The following is a 17,694-nucleotide window of genomic DNA, read 5'->3' as shown; positions in this document are numbered from 1 at the left end:
GACCATTAAACTTACAATATCTACAGCATTCAAAGAAAACATATACAAGATGGTTTATAGGTGGCACTTCCCCCCAACGAGGATAGCCAAGATGTTTCCTGGGTTATCTCCATTGTGTTGGAAATGTGGAAGAAAGAATGGCACATTCTACCATATTTGGTGGTCCTGTCCTGAGGCCACGAAATACTGGAAAAGGATTAAAAAATGGCTAAAAGAGGTTACCGGGGCAAACATGGAATGGAGATCCGAGAACCTTCTACTAAGCATTAAACCAGAAAACATGAGCAGTTCAATATGGCATTTGAGCCTACATATAATTGTGGCCGCAAGAATAACTTATGCACAATTTTGGAAATCCACTACCATACCGTCGGAAGATGCTATAATTAAAAAGATCTATGAATGTGCAGAAATGGACAGAATGACGGGTTGGCTGAGGGACAAAGGAGAAACGGAACATTACCTTAGCTGGAACTTATGGTATATGTGGGCAACAAGGAGAACAGCAGGGACTTAAAACGGGGAAAGTTAAAAGTGAACATGGGTATTGTAATAGATCCCTGAATTTTGTAATGAGAAGATGTGGCTTAGAGACCTAACAATGAGGAAGGAAAGAAAAAAGTTGGGCTGTGAATGACTGTCACCGTGGGGGGGGGGGAAGGGGAGGGGGGGTATATGTTTAAAATTGTATTTGTATTTGCATGTTTTACTCTTAAAAAAATGTATAACTAATAAAGATTACTTTAAAAAAAAAAGGCTGTAACCCATCGAAGCGTATCAGCTTTAATACTGTTGTCTAATTTAGAAATGGGGGGGGGGGACAGAATCATAAGTATTTTTAAAAGCAACACAGGATTATGATGTATAAAAGCAATATTAAAACTAATTATAATAACTCAATGTCAGATGGATGTTTTGATGTGCAAATCATATTGTTCAGTGGGAGGGGGGGAAATAATTTGAATCAGGACCTTGGAGAGCGATGGCAAATCAGAGTGGACACTGCTGAGATAAATGGATCAATGATAATGTACCATCAAGTCACTGTCAATTCCTAGCGACAACATAGATTTTGTCTATGTTGACAATCTGTCTGTCACCTGATTTTTCAGGGGCAATAAACAAAAAGTCTACTTTAACATAATTATTATGTTATGTAGAGATGATTACAAATTATTTGTGAATCGATGTAATGCATTGCAGCCACACAACAGAGCCTGCAGACACAAACTGTACAGGGATTTTTAGAGCCTGAAGACACCGCACATACCCAAACCACTAGAACATTCTCTTTTGCAAACAATACTAAATCAGTAACAGTTAGAATTTCCTATTCATTTAAATCGATATTTTTAAAACACTTTGAACTCTCATGTCCTTATACCTGCTGTCCTAGGCTACAGGTAGTTATTGGTTTAAGCCAAAATTAACCTTAAAAACTGTTTGTATATTAGTAAGATTTCTAAAAAGAGCTACACAACCATGCTCAATATATACCTCTCCCTTAGAAGGAGAGAGAACAGACAGGAGGTCACATAAAGGGGAACTCTGCCACTATCAGCATATATGGCGACCAATAGAAAAAATCTTCAGATTTACTCTGTGTGATTCAAGGAATAATCTGACTTGAAATACGCCCCTGATCTGGGTATTTCACATCACCTGCAGGGCAATTTCTAGACTCAAGATACAGCATCAACTGTAGGATTTAGGATTGATTAGATCTTGCTCAGACCCTTAAAAACTTCTTAGAATGGATCTCTTTCCAGCTATTCCAGCTATTTTATAGCTTTAAATATTGCTACTATCCATCATCAAGGTACTACCAGTATAATCATACTTGCTTAGTACTCAACCCTTGAAATCTTGAGCTTATTGGAAATCCCACTGCTATTCTGTAAGGCACTGCATGTATCATTGATGGCAAAAGCTTGTTCCTTTTCAATAATATTATAGACATATATCTGCTTTTAAATTTGAACAAAAGTCAAATACTACTTTAAGCTGGTTTTTCTTCTATGTGCACAGCTCTGAAAACAGATTGCTAAATATTCTTTTCACAAAAATAAAATAGAATACAATAAAATAGCAAAGCTGCCTTGCATGTCATATAGAAATGCAATGGTCAAGAGAACATCTCCAGATAGGATTATTTCCCGTCCTAAAGACAGATTACAATGAAGAGATGTGTCCAATGTGGTTCTGTCATTTTAAGGTTACCCCACATTCCACCAATTAAGAAAGTTCACACATCATTTTAAAAAAATAAATTATCTCATATAAAATCATCTGCAAGAAGAACAAAGTGTCCTTATCATTGAAGCAATTTTGATCAGGTGTCACAAAATACCGCAAAGCAAGAAGCTTTGTAGTAGGGTGATTCTCAGCCAAACCAAAAAGGCTGTCTAAATAAGTGAGTGAAAAAGATGCTGTCTCTCTTTTGAAGATGTTAAATGAGCCTGGAATTTTGTAGAAATAAGATGAGGACTTGGTAGACAAATTTATACTGTGCGATAGTTTGGATCATGAACATTCTCTGTTCCCTCAGATGTTGAAGCATCACTGGAACATCTACTTTCTGCAAAGAGGTAGAGAAAATTCATAGCAATATTATCATTGTAGAGCTAAACAAAATAACATAGGAGTCATACAAGTGTTGCATTCACTTTCTTCAAACCTCTCTTTTTAATTCTTATTCTGCACCATTAAATCCCATTGCTGTATCAGTTAATGGCTTTTTTTTTCTGGGAATCACCACAGTAGGATAAATATAAATACAGAAGAACAACTAAGTCCAGGTTTGCATACCAACTTAGGAAGTATCATCCTAAAATTAAACTGGACAACATTCTTCTCCTTCCCTATAGATTAGAGGGCCATTTAGTTTCATTTCTCTTGTGCTCTAAATTGTATCAGAGACACATAAGATGTTTCTTTATTCAAGGGAAGGGTTTTCATATGAAAGAAAAGAACAAGAAAAGTGAATTATTCAGATCATTAGCAAATATTTGTTCTAGTGGATAGTTACCTGTGTCATAGCAAGAAAAGAAATGGTTCAACTCATATTCTGCAACTAATATAAATCCAATAATTAACAATAGCCTCAGAAGGGCCATTCTGATTTTTTTTTTAAATGTGTCAGTTAAGTCAAAAAAGACATCTAAAGACAACTTATTAGAATGATGCTTAACAAGATATATTTAGAACTCGTCTTACTGCCTTGCAGCCACTAGTGAGGCAAACATAGGAAGAAGACTGCATAAACATTTTTATACCACTCTTCCTCCTGGACCCTCTTCACCAAAGAATTGCAAAAGCTATGATGTGCTGACAGCACTTGCACAGAGAGTTCTATACAACCCAATAAAATTGAATACATAAAGATGCTTTAGAATACTTATATTCTAGCATGATCAAAACGCAAATATAAAACTCTACATCCCCGTTTATTTATTTTCTTGATAGAACTTCTTTCATTGACAGAAGCAGGACAGCACCATTTTTCTACCCTTTGCAGCCCTTAGCTACCCTTAATATTTGCTTTGAAAGTTTTAAAGAAAACATTGAGAGGCATAATTGGGATTACAGGTCTTATTATGAGGAGGGAAGTTTCCTTGTGCAAAGTTTGTTCTTTATGAAAAGTGGTTCTTAACCAGTTTCATTATTTGTATTTTTGCATTCATTTGCCACTGATGTTCCTTTGTTTCCCTGATAAATTTCAAAAGTTGTTATTCTACCTAAATTTGACCGTGTTTTACAACAGAGATATGCGATAGTTGTCTTTAACTAGTTGAAAAAATACTGAAGTTGTAGTAAACTTGTTTGCTGTTCTCTAGAAGGCAAAAAACAGTGAGCTGAATGGATAATGCAGATTTTGATTGGACATCAGAAAAATATCCTAATGATAAGAGCTGTTCAACAATGAAACTATATTAGGGAACTCCTGTATTAGCTACTCCTGGAAAAAGGGTTGGAGTAACTGATTTCAAAATTCAAACCAATACTAATTTTCTAGGATTATTTTAAGTAGCACAGTTCTTTCCCAGTGCTATTCCTATCACCTAGAGGTTCAAACAAGTTCAGCATATATAATACTAATTCATGTCAATCTTCATTGATGGCACCCCATGCTTGAACAACATCATACTTTTATCTATTTTGGGGTGAAGAGCTACTTTGAGTAGCACACTGAAATCTGATAATGTAAAACTTCAAATCTGATTTGTTAAATTTACTGTAAATTAAACACAATTAGTATTAATGCTCCCAATAAATTCACTTTTTATTACCCTGTAATCTCTTAATTCGGGGTAGAATTGGGGCAACTGGGTGGAGCGGAGAGTTTACTAGCCGGATGCCCTTCTCCACACCAGGCAGAGTTCACAGCAGATTTTTTTTTGGCATCCTAGAAGAGAAACATCTGCCGCTACCCATATTCAATGCTCAATCTTCCAAATGGGAGGCAAGTGTCTTCACCACTAGGTCACTGTGCCACTTAGTACTTTTGCTCCCAATGAAGTTTAAAAGTTCAGTTTTCTGTCACACTATAAATTAAGTATTATAGTTCAGAGGGACTCTAGAGAATATAGAAGATTATGAGAGGTAATGTTGTCTTGGGACTTTCAGATGAGTACCATTCCTCCACCAGGTCCTTATAACACATTTTATTTGAACCGTCAGATTGCTCTCTTTGTTTTAAACAAGTACAGATAAGGATCTCAGTTTTCCTCTTCTCAACTCTGTTAACTTTCAAACCTTACCAAAGAATGCTGCTGTGTGGAATTTGATCAACAGCAGCCTAAATTGCTTTGCTAAGCTAGTTAGAACTCAATCTAAGCAAGAAAAAAATGCAGGCTAGTTTCGACTTGCAGGGCTCAACCCAAATGTTAATAGCTGAGTGTTTCACTTTCAGCCTTAATTTTCATATTTGCTGCAAAAACAAATCCATGACAATATCCTTGTTTTCCAAGCCAAGCTTCAAAACCACGTGAGAGGATATGGACAAATATTGGACAGTGTGCTTTCAAATCTCTCTCTTTTTAATGTTTAAAAAAGGCAAATGGGGGATGGGACATGCAAAATTATTCATGGAGAGGAGGAGATTTGTCTCTTTTTCTTACTGTACTTACAAGCTGGGATTTGGAGACTCCACCATGAAATTGCTGAACTAGAACTAATTTAGAAGTTTTCCTCCATTTAGACTTGAATGGAAACACTTGTTTTCTATTCCACTACAGATGTTAATTAGCATACTTTACGGGGATGCCTGGATCATTACCAATGGCTGTTGTTTTGAATGGGTCAATTTACTTATCTTGAGCTTTGCAAAGATCTCCCCCCCCCTTTTTTTTTGCATTCTACTGATATTAGGCTTCATTTCTTTTTCATGTCTCTGTGTGAGTTTGAAGATGCATAGGCCAGTGTGTATAAACTATGTTGATACTTTGATGACTGACTGAGGGTCTTGCCACAATAAGAAATATATTCTGATTATCCTATCCATTTACATGGTTCACATTTGTTACGTTTTAAGGCCACACAAGAGTATTGCTTTTGTGGCACAGTGTAATATGATGACCCCTTTAGTATTGGTGGATCTTTACCTGCATACATTTATACTTCACCCTGTAGTGGCACTCTTTGGACCGCACCTCTTCTTAGGAAGAAATAAATGACTTCAGGAAGACCCTTTCACTTACCTCATTGTGTTCCAAGCAGCCAATCATAAGCTCTGTCAAAATAACCACACCTGTCCTCCCTACTCCAGCACTACAGTGCACAACAATTGGAGGGTTGCAATTATTACTGCTGTCCAGAATGCTGTTTGTGTGACGGCGCACCGACTGGATCTCTTCCAAATAGGCTGCAAGGTAGGAATAAACAAAAAAAGTACATTTCCCAAATCTATTGCAGTTTTACATAAACTATGGCAAGTAAGTTGAGGGGAAGTTTCTTTTTAAATTATGATCATTTACAGCTCTTAGGAATCACTAATTATTTGGCCTCTAGACAGCAAACCACGCTGAATTCAGTAAGTGCCAGCAGGGTGTAGATTACTACTTGGGACTTTAAATTAATCAGCTGTTCAAAAAAAAAAAAATCCTCCCCACACACTCTTACACCCTTTGCAAATCCCAAGGTCCCTGAAGCAGATGACTGTAGACATTACTTACAGCAATTCCTGTGATTAACAGGCTGGGATCAGAACAACAGCAAGTTTCCCCAGAAACATGCCTGCTGGAGCACTATCTAATGGGAAGGAGCCATCCATCTGGCCCTTTCCTTACCTTGCATATTGGGATGGAATTTCAAGTATTTCTGCCCTACTCTCAATTTCCAGGTGTCATTTTTAGGCCTAGTGAAAAGTCTGAATAGCAAAACAAGCAAACATCAGGTTTCCCTTTAGCTGCACCAGAGTTGTTAAAGACAAAACCTTCGACAACAATGATCTGTGATGTTAAACAAGGCCCAAGACTGCTTAGTCCTACTCAAGGACTCCGCTTTAAGAGTTGCTGGATGCAGAAGTGGAAGAGAGGAAGGATGTTATCCCCTTCATGTAATTGTTTCAGCTACTTTACAGATTTTGAAGCCAAACCTCTCTAGTGGGGAGTCTTCTGTATCCAAATAGGTTCTTAAAATGTTATAGTGTATACAGTAAAGTATTTCAAAGCAATCTGATTATCAGCTCATCAAATGCCACTATATGCAATCCCTGGCAGCTGCTCTCAAGAGAACAACTTCATAATAACTATGCACATTACGCAATCAGTGTGGAATCTTTTGCTAGAGATTCTGAGAACCACTTCTATGTAAGGTCAGCACTTCTGAGTAAGGTAAATTGTTTAAAGTGACATTATCAATTCAACTATGTATTCTATATCTTGAAGTATAGAATCTGAGTTCCTCTCTTTGGGAGAATCAGATTAGAAAACCAGTTGCTGAGCCTTATTATATATGTTTTTTCTCTAATACGGAAGTTAATCTAAGACAGTGTTTTTCAGACTTGACAGCTTTAAGAGGTATGAACTTTAACAACCAAAAATGGAGATGCATGCTGGCTGGGGAATTCTGGGAGTTGAAAACCTCGTATCTTATAGTTACTCAGTTTGAAAACACTGATCTAAGAGAATCCAACCAAAACCTTGGGAAATCCTGACAAGCACATAAGAATATTATTTAGGTATTTTACGGTCAATGTAGACTATTCATTATTCAACATTCATATGCAGAATTCATTCTTCACTGTTTTCTCGACAAAATGAATTCTGTTAGGTTATTGCATTTATTTTTGTAACATAATAGGATTCATTTCATTAAGAAAATGCAATGGTCATCTATTTGTTATCTTTCCTCATAAACATTTCTTAACAGTCCTCTTTTTTTGCTCTCCCTCCCTCTCCCCCTCCCCCTACATCCATACAGTTGCCATTGCATTCACATGTAGGAAAACTTACATAGGAAGTCTTGCTCTCCTGGACAAGTATGATCTGGCCAGTTGGTGTAATGTAAATGCCACACAGTCTTCTCCTGTGCTTCACCTAGGTGCTTGACCTTCAGGCCTGTTGTAGCATAGCAACCAGAAACAGTCCGGAATTTGGTGGTCACTTTGAATTTTCCATAAGTGGCTGAGCTATGTTTTGAGCCAAGTTTGGGCCAATAACGATGGCTTTTGGTTCTTCCTCTTTCCTACCCCGCCCCCAACGGAAACAGAAACAAAATTAGCAACAATCACTGAAACTAAAGAACAGATCAAGTATTAAGTTGGCATGATATAGGTGTTACAATGTCAGAATAAGATTGGAATCACCTGGATTCAATTCCCCATACAGTTCACTGGATAGTTGTGGGTTATTACCATATTTTTAAGACTATAAGACGCATCAGAGTATAAAACGTATAATTTTGAAGAGGTAAATTTTTTTTAAAAAGTTTTTGCACTCTGCAGACCTTCCAAACCCTCTGATGCCTCATTTTTGTAGAGTGCTCCTTGCGGCTGGGGGGAGGGAACAAAAACGAGCAAAAAGGGTCCGTTTTTTGCTCATTTTTGCCCTCCCCAGCACCCAGGAGCATTTTGCAAGCCAGCCCAAACCTTCTACACGTCCATTTTTGCAAATAGGGAGGGTTTTGGTAGGCCAAAAATGTTGAATTCAGTGTGTAAGATGCACCCAGATTTTCACCCTCTTTTTTTGGGGAAAAGGTGCGTCATACTCTGAAAACTACGGTATCTTCTTTTAGCTTATGGCATTATAATGCAAATAACATGAGCTATGGAGAAAACTCCATCTGCTATTCAGACTTCTTTGGAGAAAGGACAGGATAAATCAATGAGCTAAACAGCCGTTCAATGCTGCATATATCACTATTACTTTTGCCTCACCATCACCATAATATTTTTTAAATTGGCATATACAGTCACAGGTTTTACCTTTATTGAACAGAATTACGAAAATACAAATCTTGTGTTTATATTTGGTATGATCTCTGAGAAGACATTCAGGTTGAAATAGAAATTGAATAATTGATTAATTAATTAATGAATTAACCCTAACCCAACAACTAATTTGGCAGCATCCAAGATCTATAAAACACATGTGCTCAGGCACAAGACTATGGACATGTGTCCCTCTATACACAATGCACCCTGTAGTCAATAACTTGTCTGCTAATTAGAAATGTGGACTTTGAAGAAACAAGATAGAAAAAAGTATTGATGCTTTTGAACTTTGGGAATTTGAAAAGACTCCTGATAATAATATAGCTAGCCAAGATAACAAACAAATGAATAAATGAACAACTCAACTCAGAGATCTGACTCAAGACACACATGAACAGACTCAAATCATCCCACTTCCAACACATTATGCTAAGACCATTTCTCTAGAAAAGGCTCTAATACTGGAAAAGTATGGGGAAGGTGGGAGGAAAGAGAAGAAGAAAACCACCAGCAGCAACCTGGATGGACAATGGCATTGAGTGCACCATTGGAAAACCTGAAAGACCAACGAGGATGGAGAAACTAAACCGATAAAGTCGCTGAGAGTTAACACCGACTTGATAGCACATAATCAGTCAGAGGTGACTAGAGTTCCATGGAACTCTGTGCAAGCAACAGAGTAGGCTGGGAGAGGAGAGAGAGAATTCACCCAATGCATTATCATTACAATTATTCCTCCCTTTCCAGGATTCAGTTTCTATCAGCATTAGAAGAAGCAAAGTCACAAAATTGCAATACGCTGGAAGAGAAGGAACAGATTGGTAGATGAACTTATAGACCAGGGACATAATGCTTTATGTTTTAATTCATTGTGTTTTGGAGTTTTAAAAATAATTTTATATATCTTTAATTTTTGATTGAGAGGCGCCCAGAGTTGGCTGAAAAATGGGTGGCTATATAAATAAACAAACACATGTACACATTGTACACAATATGTACACATTGCCCATACATATACACACAGAAACAGTGTTTTTATATTACCATTGGAGAAGAGGAGCCTGTCTGCAAATATTACCGAAAAACAAATTAGTAAAACAATTTCCAGAACAGTAATCCTTGCAAGTGTGTTCCAATTGCCAATAGAGTTTACATCAAAGAAAGATTACACTAAGAAACAACTCTTTTTAAAAAATCCAACAAAAATCTATATAAAATAGCTTTATAGGATAAATCAAGAACTCTAGGTCAAACACACATGAATCTAGAAGGTGTTCAGAGATTGAAAAGTCCACAATGCAAACTGATCCCCTGTCTGGGTGTCATCTGCTCCACCTACTGCCAACAGAGTCATAGAATGAGATACGAAAGGTCAGCCTTTCCTTTTGTTCCTAGGAAGCTTCCTTCATTCAGGAAACTGCCAGAAATATTTTGGAGATTTTTGCAGAATGAGCCCAGGAAATTAAGAGACTGGTATAAGGACACTGAGAGAATGAATCAAACTCTCCTAAATTGCTCCGTATCCTTAAGATTACCCTTCTATATGTTTAGATTCTGTAATATAGCCACAAACAAAGTGTGTTGTTAAAGTGTGTTGTTAAAGACTTTCTATTATGAATTCATAGGTCTACGTCACAGCTTGTGTTCAAGCTAAACAAATTTCAGCATGGTAGGAATTCCCATTGCAATTATTATGTAGACATTTCTACTATTTTGGGATTCCAAAGTTTCCCTCCTTCATTAAAAAGGTAGCAACAGCATATATACATCTAATCACAGTCTGGGTCATAAGATTGTCCTGTTCTCTGCAGCTGCTTAGAAAGCAACTTTTTCCGTGGCCCAATTATTCTGTAACGGTGCATTTAATGGACTCTTGCTCCCCCTTCTGAACAGCTGATAGCTGTAAATGTTTAAAATGGGAATGATCAGGAAGAAAACAGCTGACCCTCTGTGCCTGTAAAATCCTTGCATCTGAACTGGATTCAGACTGCTGCTTGCCGGTGCGTGCCAGTTTTACAATGCAACGTACAGTTTGGGGATTATCTGTTTTGCTTGGCATGAACAGTAGACTCCCCCCCCCCCCCACTTGATACTTTTATACAGGAATAACAGCTTCTGGTCTCCTTGCAGCTGATAAGGATTCTAGTACGCAGAGGTGGCCTTGGATGAGCTGAGAATGCCATTCTTTTCAAATAAGAGAGGCTTTGTATTCTCAGAATTCACTGGAATTCTGTTTGCTTTGTTTGGCATGCTGCAATCTTCTAATGGAGCTAGAATGTTACAAACAAGGTTGTAATGGTTGAGTCATCCCAGGCAGAAGTTCAAAGGATTTAAAACAAAACAAAAGCAAAGAGGAAAGGGCCAGCAAAGCACGTTATTTCAGAGACCTTCCTACAGCACAAAACCCACACACGCATAACCATTTGGGCACCACTCCCTCAACGGTATGCAGGCTAAAACCCAGGCCTGCCGCAGAACAGTTCTTGCTATAACAGAGGGCAAACTGATCAAAAGAGAGAGAACAAATCCACAGAGGAAGACATGTTCCAAGATTTGAAAAAAGAAGAAGAAAAGGAATTAAATTTGTGGCATAGAGCCTAGTTATTTGAGAGATCACCTGCTTTAGGGTTGTTTTTGCCTGTCCCACGAGATTGGACAGAATCTCTCTTTTGTTAAGTTTCATTTGTATTTAGTTTTTAGCACTGAAATTAAAATTCTTAATTTTTTTTTGTTTAAAGAGTGGGTACAGTGGGTGCACTTCTGTTCAATCTTTGTGTTTCGTTGATCAAGCAGTGTGATCTTGTGTAACACAGACATCTGCCTTTTTCCCTTGCATCTGCTGGGATGTCTCCCAGCCCGACACTGTTCAGGAAGCTACTAACGGCCTATAATTTGTGGTGTGTGTGTATGTGTATGTGTACACATACAGATATATATATATATATATTTGGGCATACCAGGGGTTGTGACACTAATTACACACACACACACACAGACACACACACACACATATATAAAACACACACACTAAATACCAATTTCCTTTCCTTGCAGTTTCTCACTTGGTTGCCAAAACATCTCGGTGTGTGTTTGTGTATTAAAATCAATGTGGCCAGGGGTCAGCTCAAGCGAATGAATTAAAGATCATCTACAGAGTTATCAATGAGCCAGATGGTTTCTTTTGCAACCCCGATCAGTCTACACTAGCATAGCTAATTGCAAGGCTGCAGTTGTTTTTTTATTTTATATCCCCCTTTCTCTTCAGAAGCAAAAGGTACGCCATACTGAAATATTCCACATAATGATAATACTGGACAAGATATAAATTGCTCTCATTGAGCCCCAGTGTTACTAGGATGCTTTTGAAGTCTCTGTTGGGTAATAGTTAGTGCTGACTTACAAATAATATGTCCTGGGTTCATTTCCATATTTAGCCATATTCCTCAATGGCTTATTGTTTCATACTGTTGATACCTTAACTGCTATTTGTGTGATGATTATGGTTTCTATGCAGTATGTATTTAAAATTTTCTTCCTTCTGCCACATTCAAAATGATACTTTTGTAACTCCCTGGGATATCTCTGGATAGAGGAAGGCGAAGATGCCTAAGACTCTTATGGATCTCACAATTCACCTTTTCTGGAAGAGAAAGTTTCCTAATTCTTGTTCTTGGCTTCATGAGAGAAAGAGAAGGGAAGCACATGAGCCTGGGAAATGGCCAGAACTTTTAACACCTCACTTAGCCACAACTCAGCCTGATCTCAAAGGCAGCTAGTCCACCTCCCTTGGAAACTTTTTTCCTGGCTGGGAAGCGTCTGTTTGTGTTCCATTGCAGATGTTTCCTGTCCTGTTACATACCTCTTCTGCTGTCACCATGGCTATCACATTGACTCCTTCCTCCCACACCATCTGCCAGAAATCATGGCATGTTTGTGGCAAAGGTCCTTGTGTAGCTATATAGTGCCATTCTTCTCCACCTACCGTCACCTAGGGAAAAGAGAGAGAGGAATTACTGCACATAACTGCACAACTCTCCTATGGGTGCTTATAACATGTTGAGCTGATCTACCCATCTTTGTTCTTCTCACGAGCTCCCCGTGGAGATTCGTACCCTCTCCACCGTCCAGGCCTTCCGCACAGCCCTTAAGAACTGGCTAGCCCGTCAGGCCTGGGGATAAGGATAGCCGCCCCTCCCGAATGATGAATGTATGTTGCTTATTACTTTTATTATATGTGTCTATGTCATTGTTTGTGTTCCCCCTCCCTGATTTTATGTGAGCCGCCCTGAGTCCCCTCAGGGAAAAGGGCGGCCTACAAATGTTAATAAAATCTACAAAAAAAAATCTACAAAATTCTTAAGGCTGGACACCCAATCAAGTTTATGTTTTTATCTATTAATTCAAAGTAGAAGTTATATATTTACAATATTCAAGTAATTGGGATGTTCTTATTCTAGCTTTGATGGAAATATACATTTGACAGCAAAACAAACAAAATACAACCTAGGGCTAGAAGAAAAGTTGAAAATGGGCTTTTGAATGAAGCCACTTCTTGCCTCTGGTTCTCCTGTGAAATATTGTCTGCCATTCCTCCCCATTCTAATATTTTTCTGGATAAATTTTCTGATAAAAAAATTGGTCTGCTTATGTCACTTGTAATGTCATTCTACAACTCTACTCCGTAATCTATAAATGCATCTATGTGGAGTTTCCAGGGGCCTACATTCCATCTGATAATGTATGTCTATTTCTCAGAGATGAAAAATTCACCAGTTGTATGAAGGTGGTAAAAAAAGAAGTAGAAATGCTGGCAACAGAGATTATTTAGAACATATGGATAGAATGTTTGTAATTTCAGCAACCTGGATAAAAATTAAAGTATAAAAAAGGGAGACAACCTAACCAAGATTGGCAGAGAAGTAGGATAACTCTTATCAGACTATTCACCTTTGGTTACAATTCTTTTTTTCCATTTTTAAAATTTTTTTATTTTAATACAAACATTTTATCATTCATTAAACTGTGTGTTGTCTGGGTACAAATTTTTTGTGCCATAATAGTTAAAGCTTACCACCATATTCATTATATTTTCATTTTTATTTTAATACTAGTACTTAAAACTTAACATATTGTTATAACATTTCTCTTCTGAGTTTATTTATAATACATTATGTTCATATTTATTCTCTAAATAAATAAGTGCTCAACAAGAAGACTTATGCGGGTCCTTGAAATTGTGGCTGTCACAGTGTCCCCACAATCACAGGATTGGGGCACTTGGCAACTGGCACACAGCCACAATAGTCACAGCTTCTCACAGTCACATCATCACCATTTTTGATCTTCACTACCAGCTTCCAATAAGTCAAGTCAATGAGGAAACCAGCCACCACCTAATGTTGTGACTGCACATGATTCCTTAACAATCACAACCTGAACTGTCATTGTATACTGAAGATCACATTTAATTTCATTGTACAAGGTGCAATGACAATAAAGTAAACTAAACTAATCATTGATAGAATAGCTCCTATATATTATAATAATCAGATTCTTCCTTTCCTTTAATTGCATTCTAATATTTTTTTAAATCACATTTTCATCTGTGGGGATCTCTTCACTAGATTTGGTTACAATTCAAAGGCCCATTTTCAACTACCTGGAACAAGGTTGGAATAAAAATCCATAAACAGCCAAGAATGAAAGAATAGCCTGGAACATGGAGGAATAATATTATCCTGACTTAGATATTGGTAACTGGGAGAAAAATCACTTGCTGTGTAAATGAGGCAATTTCTTTTTATTGCAGATGGAGTTTCACCTTCTGAGTAAAAGAACATCTGCTTGGCTTCTGCCTCAGCCACTTGGAGTGCAGGAAAGAAATGTACTGACAACACGCAGAGTCGTATATGACTATAGATCAGCACATGCCCCGACATGTGCTACAGAACAATGTGTGCATGCCCAATACTGATATACCAGATGAAATATGAGGTTTTAAAACTGGCTAGGGAGACTTCTTCTTGGCCCTTGGCACCTGATGGGGTGAAACTATGCCTTTCCAAACAATTTCTCCTCCCATAGATAGATGAAAAATGTTCCATTCAGTAATCAGTCATCCAAGCTAAGGCAGATCGTGCCAAAAGTACCCAATATCTTCTTGCCACCAGGTCTTTTGGCAGAAATCTGATAGGATTCTGATTTAGAAGGCTTTTAACTCAACAAGGGGTTTTAGTATTGCAAATTATGATCAAACAGCTCTTGGAACTCAAGAGAAATGTCTTTCAGGAAGTATAGTTAGAGCTAAAAATTATTTGGACCAAAATGAAAAGTTATCATTATAAATAGATGTATTCATTTAGAAAAAAATAGCAAGACAACAAACCACTAGATAAAAAAACATGGAATGATTTTCTTCTAAACTCTTTTATTCTAGAAATTATTTTCAGTGTCACTATCAGTTACGCCATCAGGCCAAGAGGTTTGCTTTGAAAATGTTGCCCTAGCCATCTTCTTAGGCTTCGTGCAGGGTTGTTTTGAAAATACAGTAGGCTAAGAAAAGCCATAAACGGTGCCTTTAAATCAACTTATTTTGCATATGTTCAGCTGTTTCAGATTCAGATTGCAGAATGAAAGCAAGAATAAAGCCAAGTCGGGATCGAAGGATGATTTGGAATGTAATCTGAAATCAACTAAAGATGCCAGTTGATGCCATTTATCCATGGATTTCCATACACAGGTGCAATGGCAGCTCACATAAAATGTTAAAATTGAGATCAAATAAGAACATGAAAATAGTCTTAAAGTTTGCCGATGCTTTTAGTAGCAGAAAAGAAAACAACAGAAATATAATCAAAGAACTGCACTTGAGTCTGAAGAAATGAAAAGGTTCTCTGTCTGGCAACAACAACAACAACAACCAGAATAGGTTGCAGAAGAAAACTCTGGGAAAAGACCATCATGGAGTCAATCAGGTTGGAAGCAACCACCCACCAAAGCTCAAATTTTTAAGAGCACAAGGCAGAAATCTTCAAAAAGCCTGAATTTATAGCATACATTTTGGGCCTATTCCAACTAATGATACGGATTTACATTAAAAAGCCTCTCCGTACCAGTGTAGTCTTAGATATTCACTGAAATACAATCCAAATAACATCACTGATTCTGGAATTTTCCCTGTCACAGGCTGATTTACTGCCATGAAGCAATCACTGTTCCCTCACATAAATTTGGGATACAGCAACAAAATCATTTGCCTGCTTTGCTCAAAAATATTTTTTTAATAGTATGATCTTGAGTATCTACGAGCGGGGCCCAAATGAAGCCAAGTGATTACTCTTCAAAGGGATAGGTTTAAATTTTGATTCCCCACCACTCTCAAATATTCATTTTCAGGTGTAATAAATCCTGGATGACAATTGCAACCTAGTGACAATGGGGTGGGTTACTTATTAGCTACTGAGGCCAAGACGTTGCCTTGGTAACCAGCCTTCTACTTGGTTCACATCTCAGCAAGGACTGAGCACTTTGGTCACCCAGGTTCATGTCAACTTCTTTTAGCCACAATTCTTTTCCCTGTACATAGCTCGTTTTCCCCATCGTTACCTTTATGTGGGATGCATTGATATAGCCTGTATTGTTTTCTTTGGTGGGTACCAGCTCCACTCGATTCTCTTCGTATGGAATGACTTCTTTGACACGATTACGGTCATTGTTCTCAGGGAGAATGGCAGTGGTAAAAATCCCGTCTGCCTTCTTCTTTGGAATCTGCTCATACTCGGTGAACACCATCCCCTCTTCCAGTTTTCTCCTCAAGGTTTTGCACTACCATTTTCCATTAAAGATAAAAATGAAAAGTGTGTTTTTCTAAAAGGCTGTTTCAACCTGTTCTTTACTTTTTTTAAAAAAATATTTTTATTGCACAATTTTTTTCTACATGTCTCTATCACATATTTAACAGGTCTATGGCATTATTCATACAACTAGAATAAATATTAGATACATTATATATATCTTCTGTTTTCAAAAGTTCTAACCCTATGTACATTTCCATTTCTTATTTCTATTGTCTATCCATTCATACCGCTTCTCCCATACCGCAAAGTATTCCGACTCATCCTTTCCCTTTAACTCTAATGTGAGTTTGTCCATTTCTGCACAATCAAATATTTTTTGGGATTATTAATCCCTCTGGCGAAATACTTTCTTCCAATATTGCCCAAAAGCATTCTTATTCTTTACTTTTAATTCATTCTCAGAGAGTTGTTTGATGATATACTTAGCAAAGGAGAGAGAGTTACCTATGCTACCACTAGCAACTGAAAGGTAGGGAAGGATAAAAGCATTCTGTTGTTTACAGACAAATAAAACTGTTCATGGACTAATTCATGGGGAAGACTTTCATGACCTAGCATGGTCCTAATATTTCCCCCTATGTTGCACTGGTGATCCCATACATATAATCCCCATTTTACATTTTACACTTAACATAAGGGTATAGTATACTATTGCTCAAGTATTTTTAAATGAACTATTTAAGAATGACCATTGCTGGCAACCTCCCTATACCCACCCCCCCAAAAGAAAAAAAATCTGCTTTGTTTTGCAAGTCCTATTCTTACCCGCTCATCCATTGGCACCTTGGCTCCTTCATCTTGGCTATCCTCAGGCACTGGAACTCGAGCAACTGAGAGTCCATTGAGTGCTGCCAACATCAAGGGCCTCTTCTGGGCTTCCAGGCCTGCCATCTTCTGTTTCTCTAGATACTTTTGGCAAGAAAAGGCATGCTTTCATCTCAGGATGATTAGAAACAATGCCAGCAGAATGTTGGAATGTCGTTTTAATCTCCCACAAAATCTACAACACCAACTGAGGAGTGCAGATGATCGTCATTAGCAGAACAAACCCAAATGCATCTCCTAAACTTCCTATTATTTCCTTGGGGGAAGGAGATAATATCCTGACATGAATGCAGAATTTTAATTTCAAAGAAACTGTCTCACAATACAGAGGACTTGTCATCAGAGGCAGTCCTTTCTCTTTTTCATATTCTCCATCAAATGTAAATGTTAGCCACAGAATAAACAACACAAGCTAGCCAAGAAAACTGCAAAAATCAGATATAAGACCCAGATTGCTAATATACTTTAAATGATGTTGTCATGCTGAAATTAAACCAATGAGCTCCATTAAAAATGGAAACTGAATAAAAATATATCTTTCCTCACCCATCTACCCCAATCCCACCAAAAAGATCAACT

General features: G+C 37.6%; 1 protein-coding gene across 1 annotated transcript in view; it reads right to left on the bottom strand.

The window, feature by feature from the left end:
- Positions 1 to 701: 701 nt before the first annotated feature.
- The window catches only part of PTPN14 (protein tyrosine phosphatase non-receptor type 14), a 132,874-nt gene continuing 115,881 nt past the window's right edge, over positions 702 to 17,694 (bottom strand). The window contains exons 14-19 of the mRNA XM_032217033.1: positions 17,056 to 17,199; positions 16,040 to 16,258; positions 12,294 to 12,422; positions 7,455 to 7,686; positions 5,700 to 5,863; positions 702 to 2,578 (exon numbers count right to left, since the gene is read on the bottom strand). Coding sequence (XP_032072924.1) covers positions 2,450 to 2,578; positions 5,700 to 5,863; positions 7,455 to 7,686; positions 12,294 to 12,422; positions 16,040 to 16,258; positions 17,056 to 17,199 — 1,017 coding nt within the window. The 3' untranslated portion in view covers positions 702 to 2,449. The remainder of the gene's footprint in view (positions 2,579 to 5,699; positions 5,864 to 7,454; positions 7,687 to 12,293; positions 12,423 to 16,039; positions 16,259 to 17,055; positions 17,200 to 17,694) is intronic.

The sequence above is a fragment of the Thamnophis elegans genome, chromosome 4 (assembly GCF_009769535.1).
Source record: "Thamnophis elegans isolate rThaEle1 chromosome 4, rThaEle1.pri, whole genome shotgun sequence".
NCBI lineage: Eukaryota > Metazoa > Chordata > Lepidosauria > Squamata > Colubridae > Thamnophis > Thamnophis elegans.
Note: the sequence above shows the minus strand (reverse complement) of the source record. Positions and strands in the feature narration are given on the sequence as shown.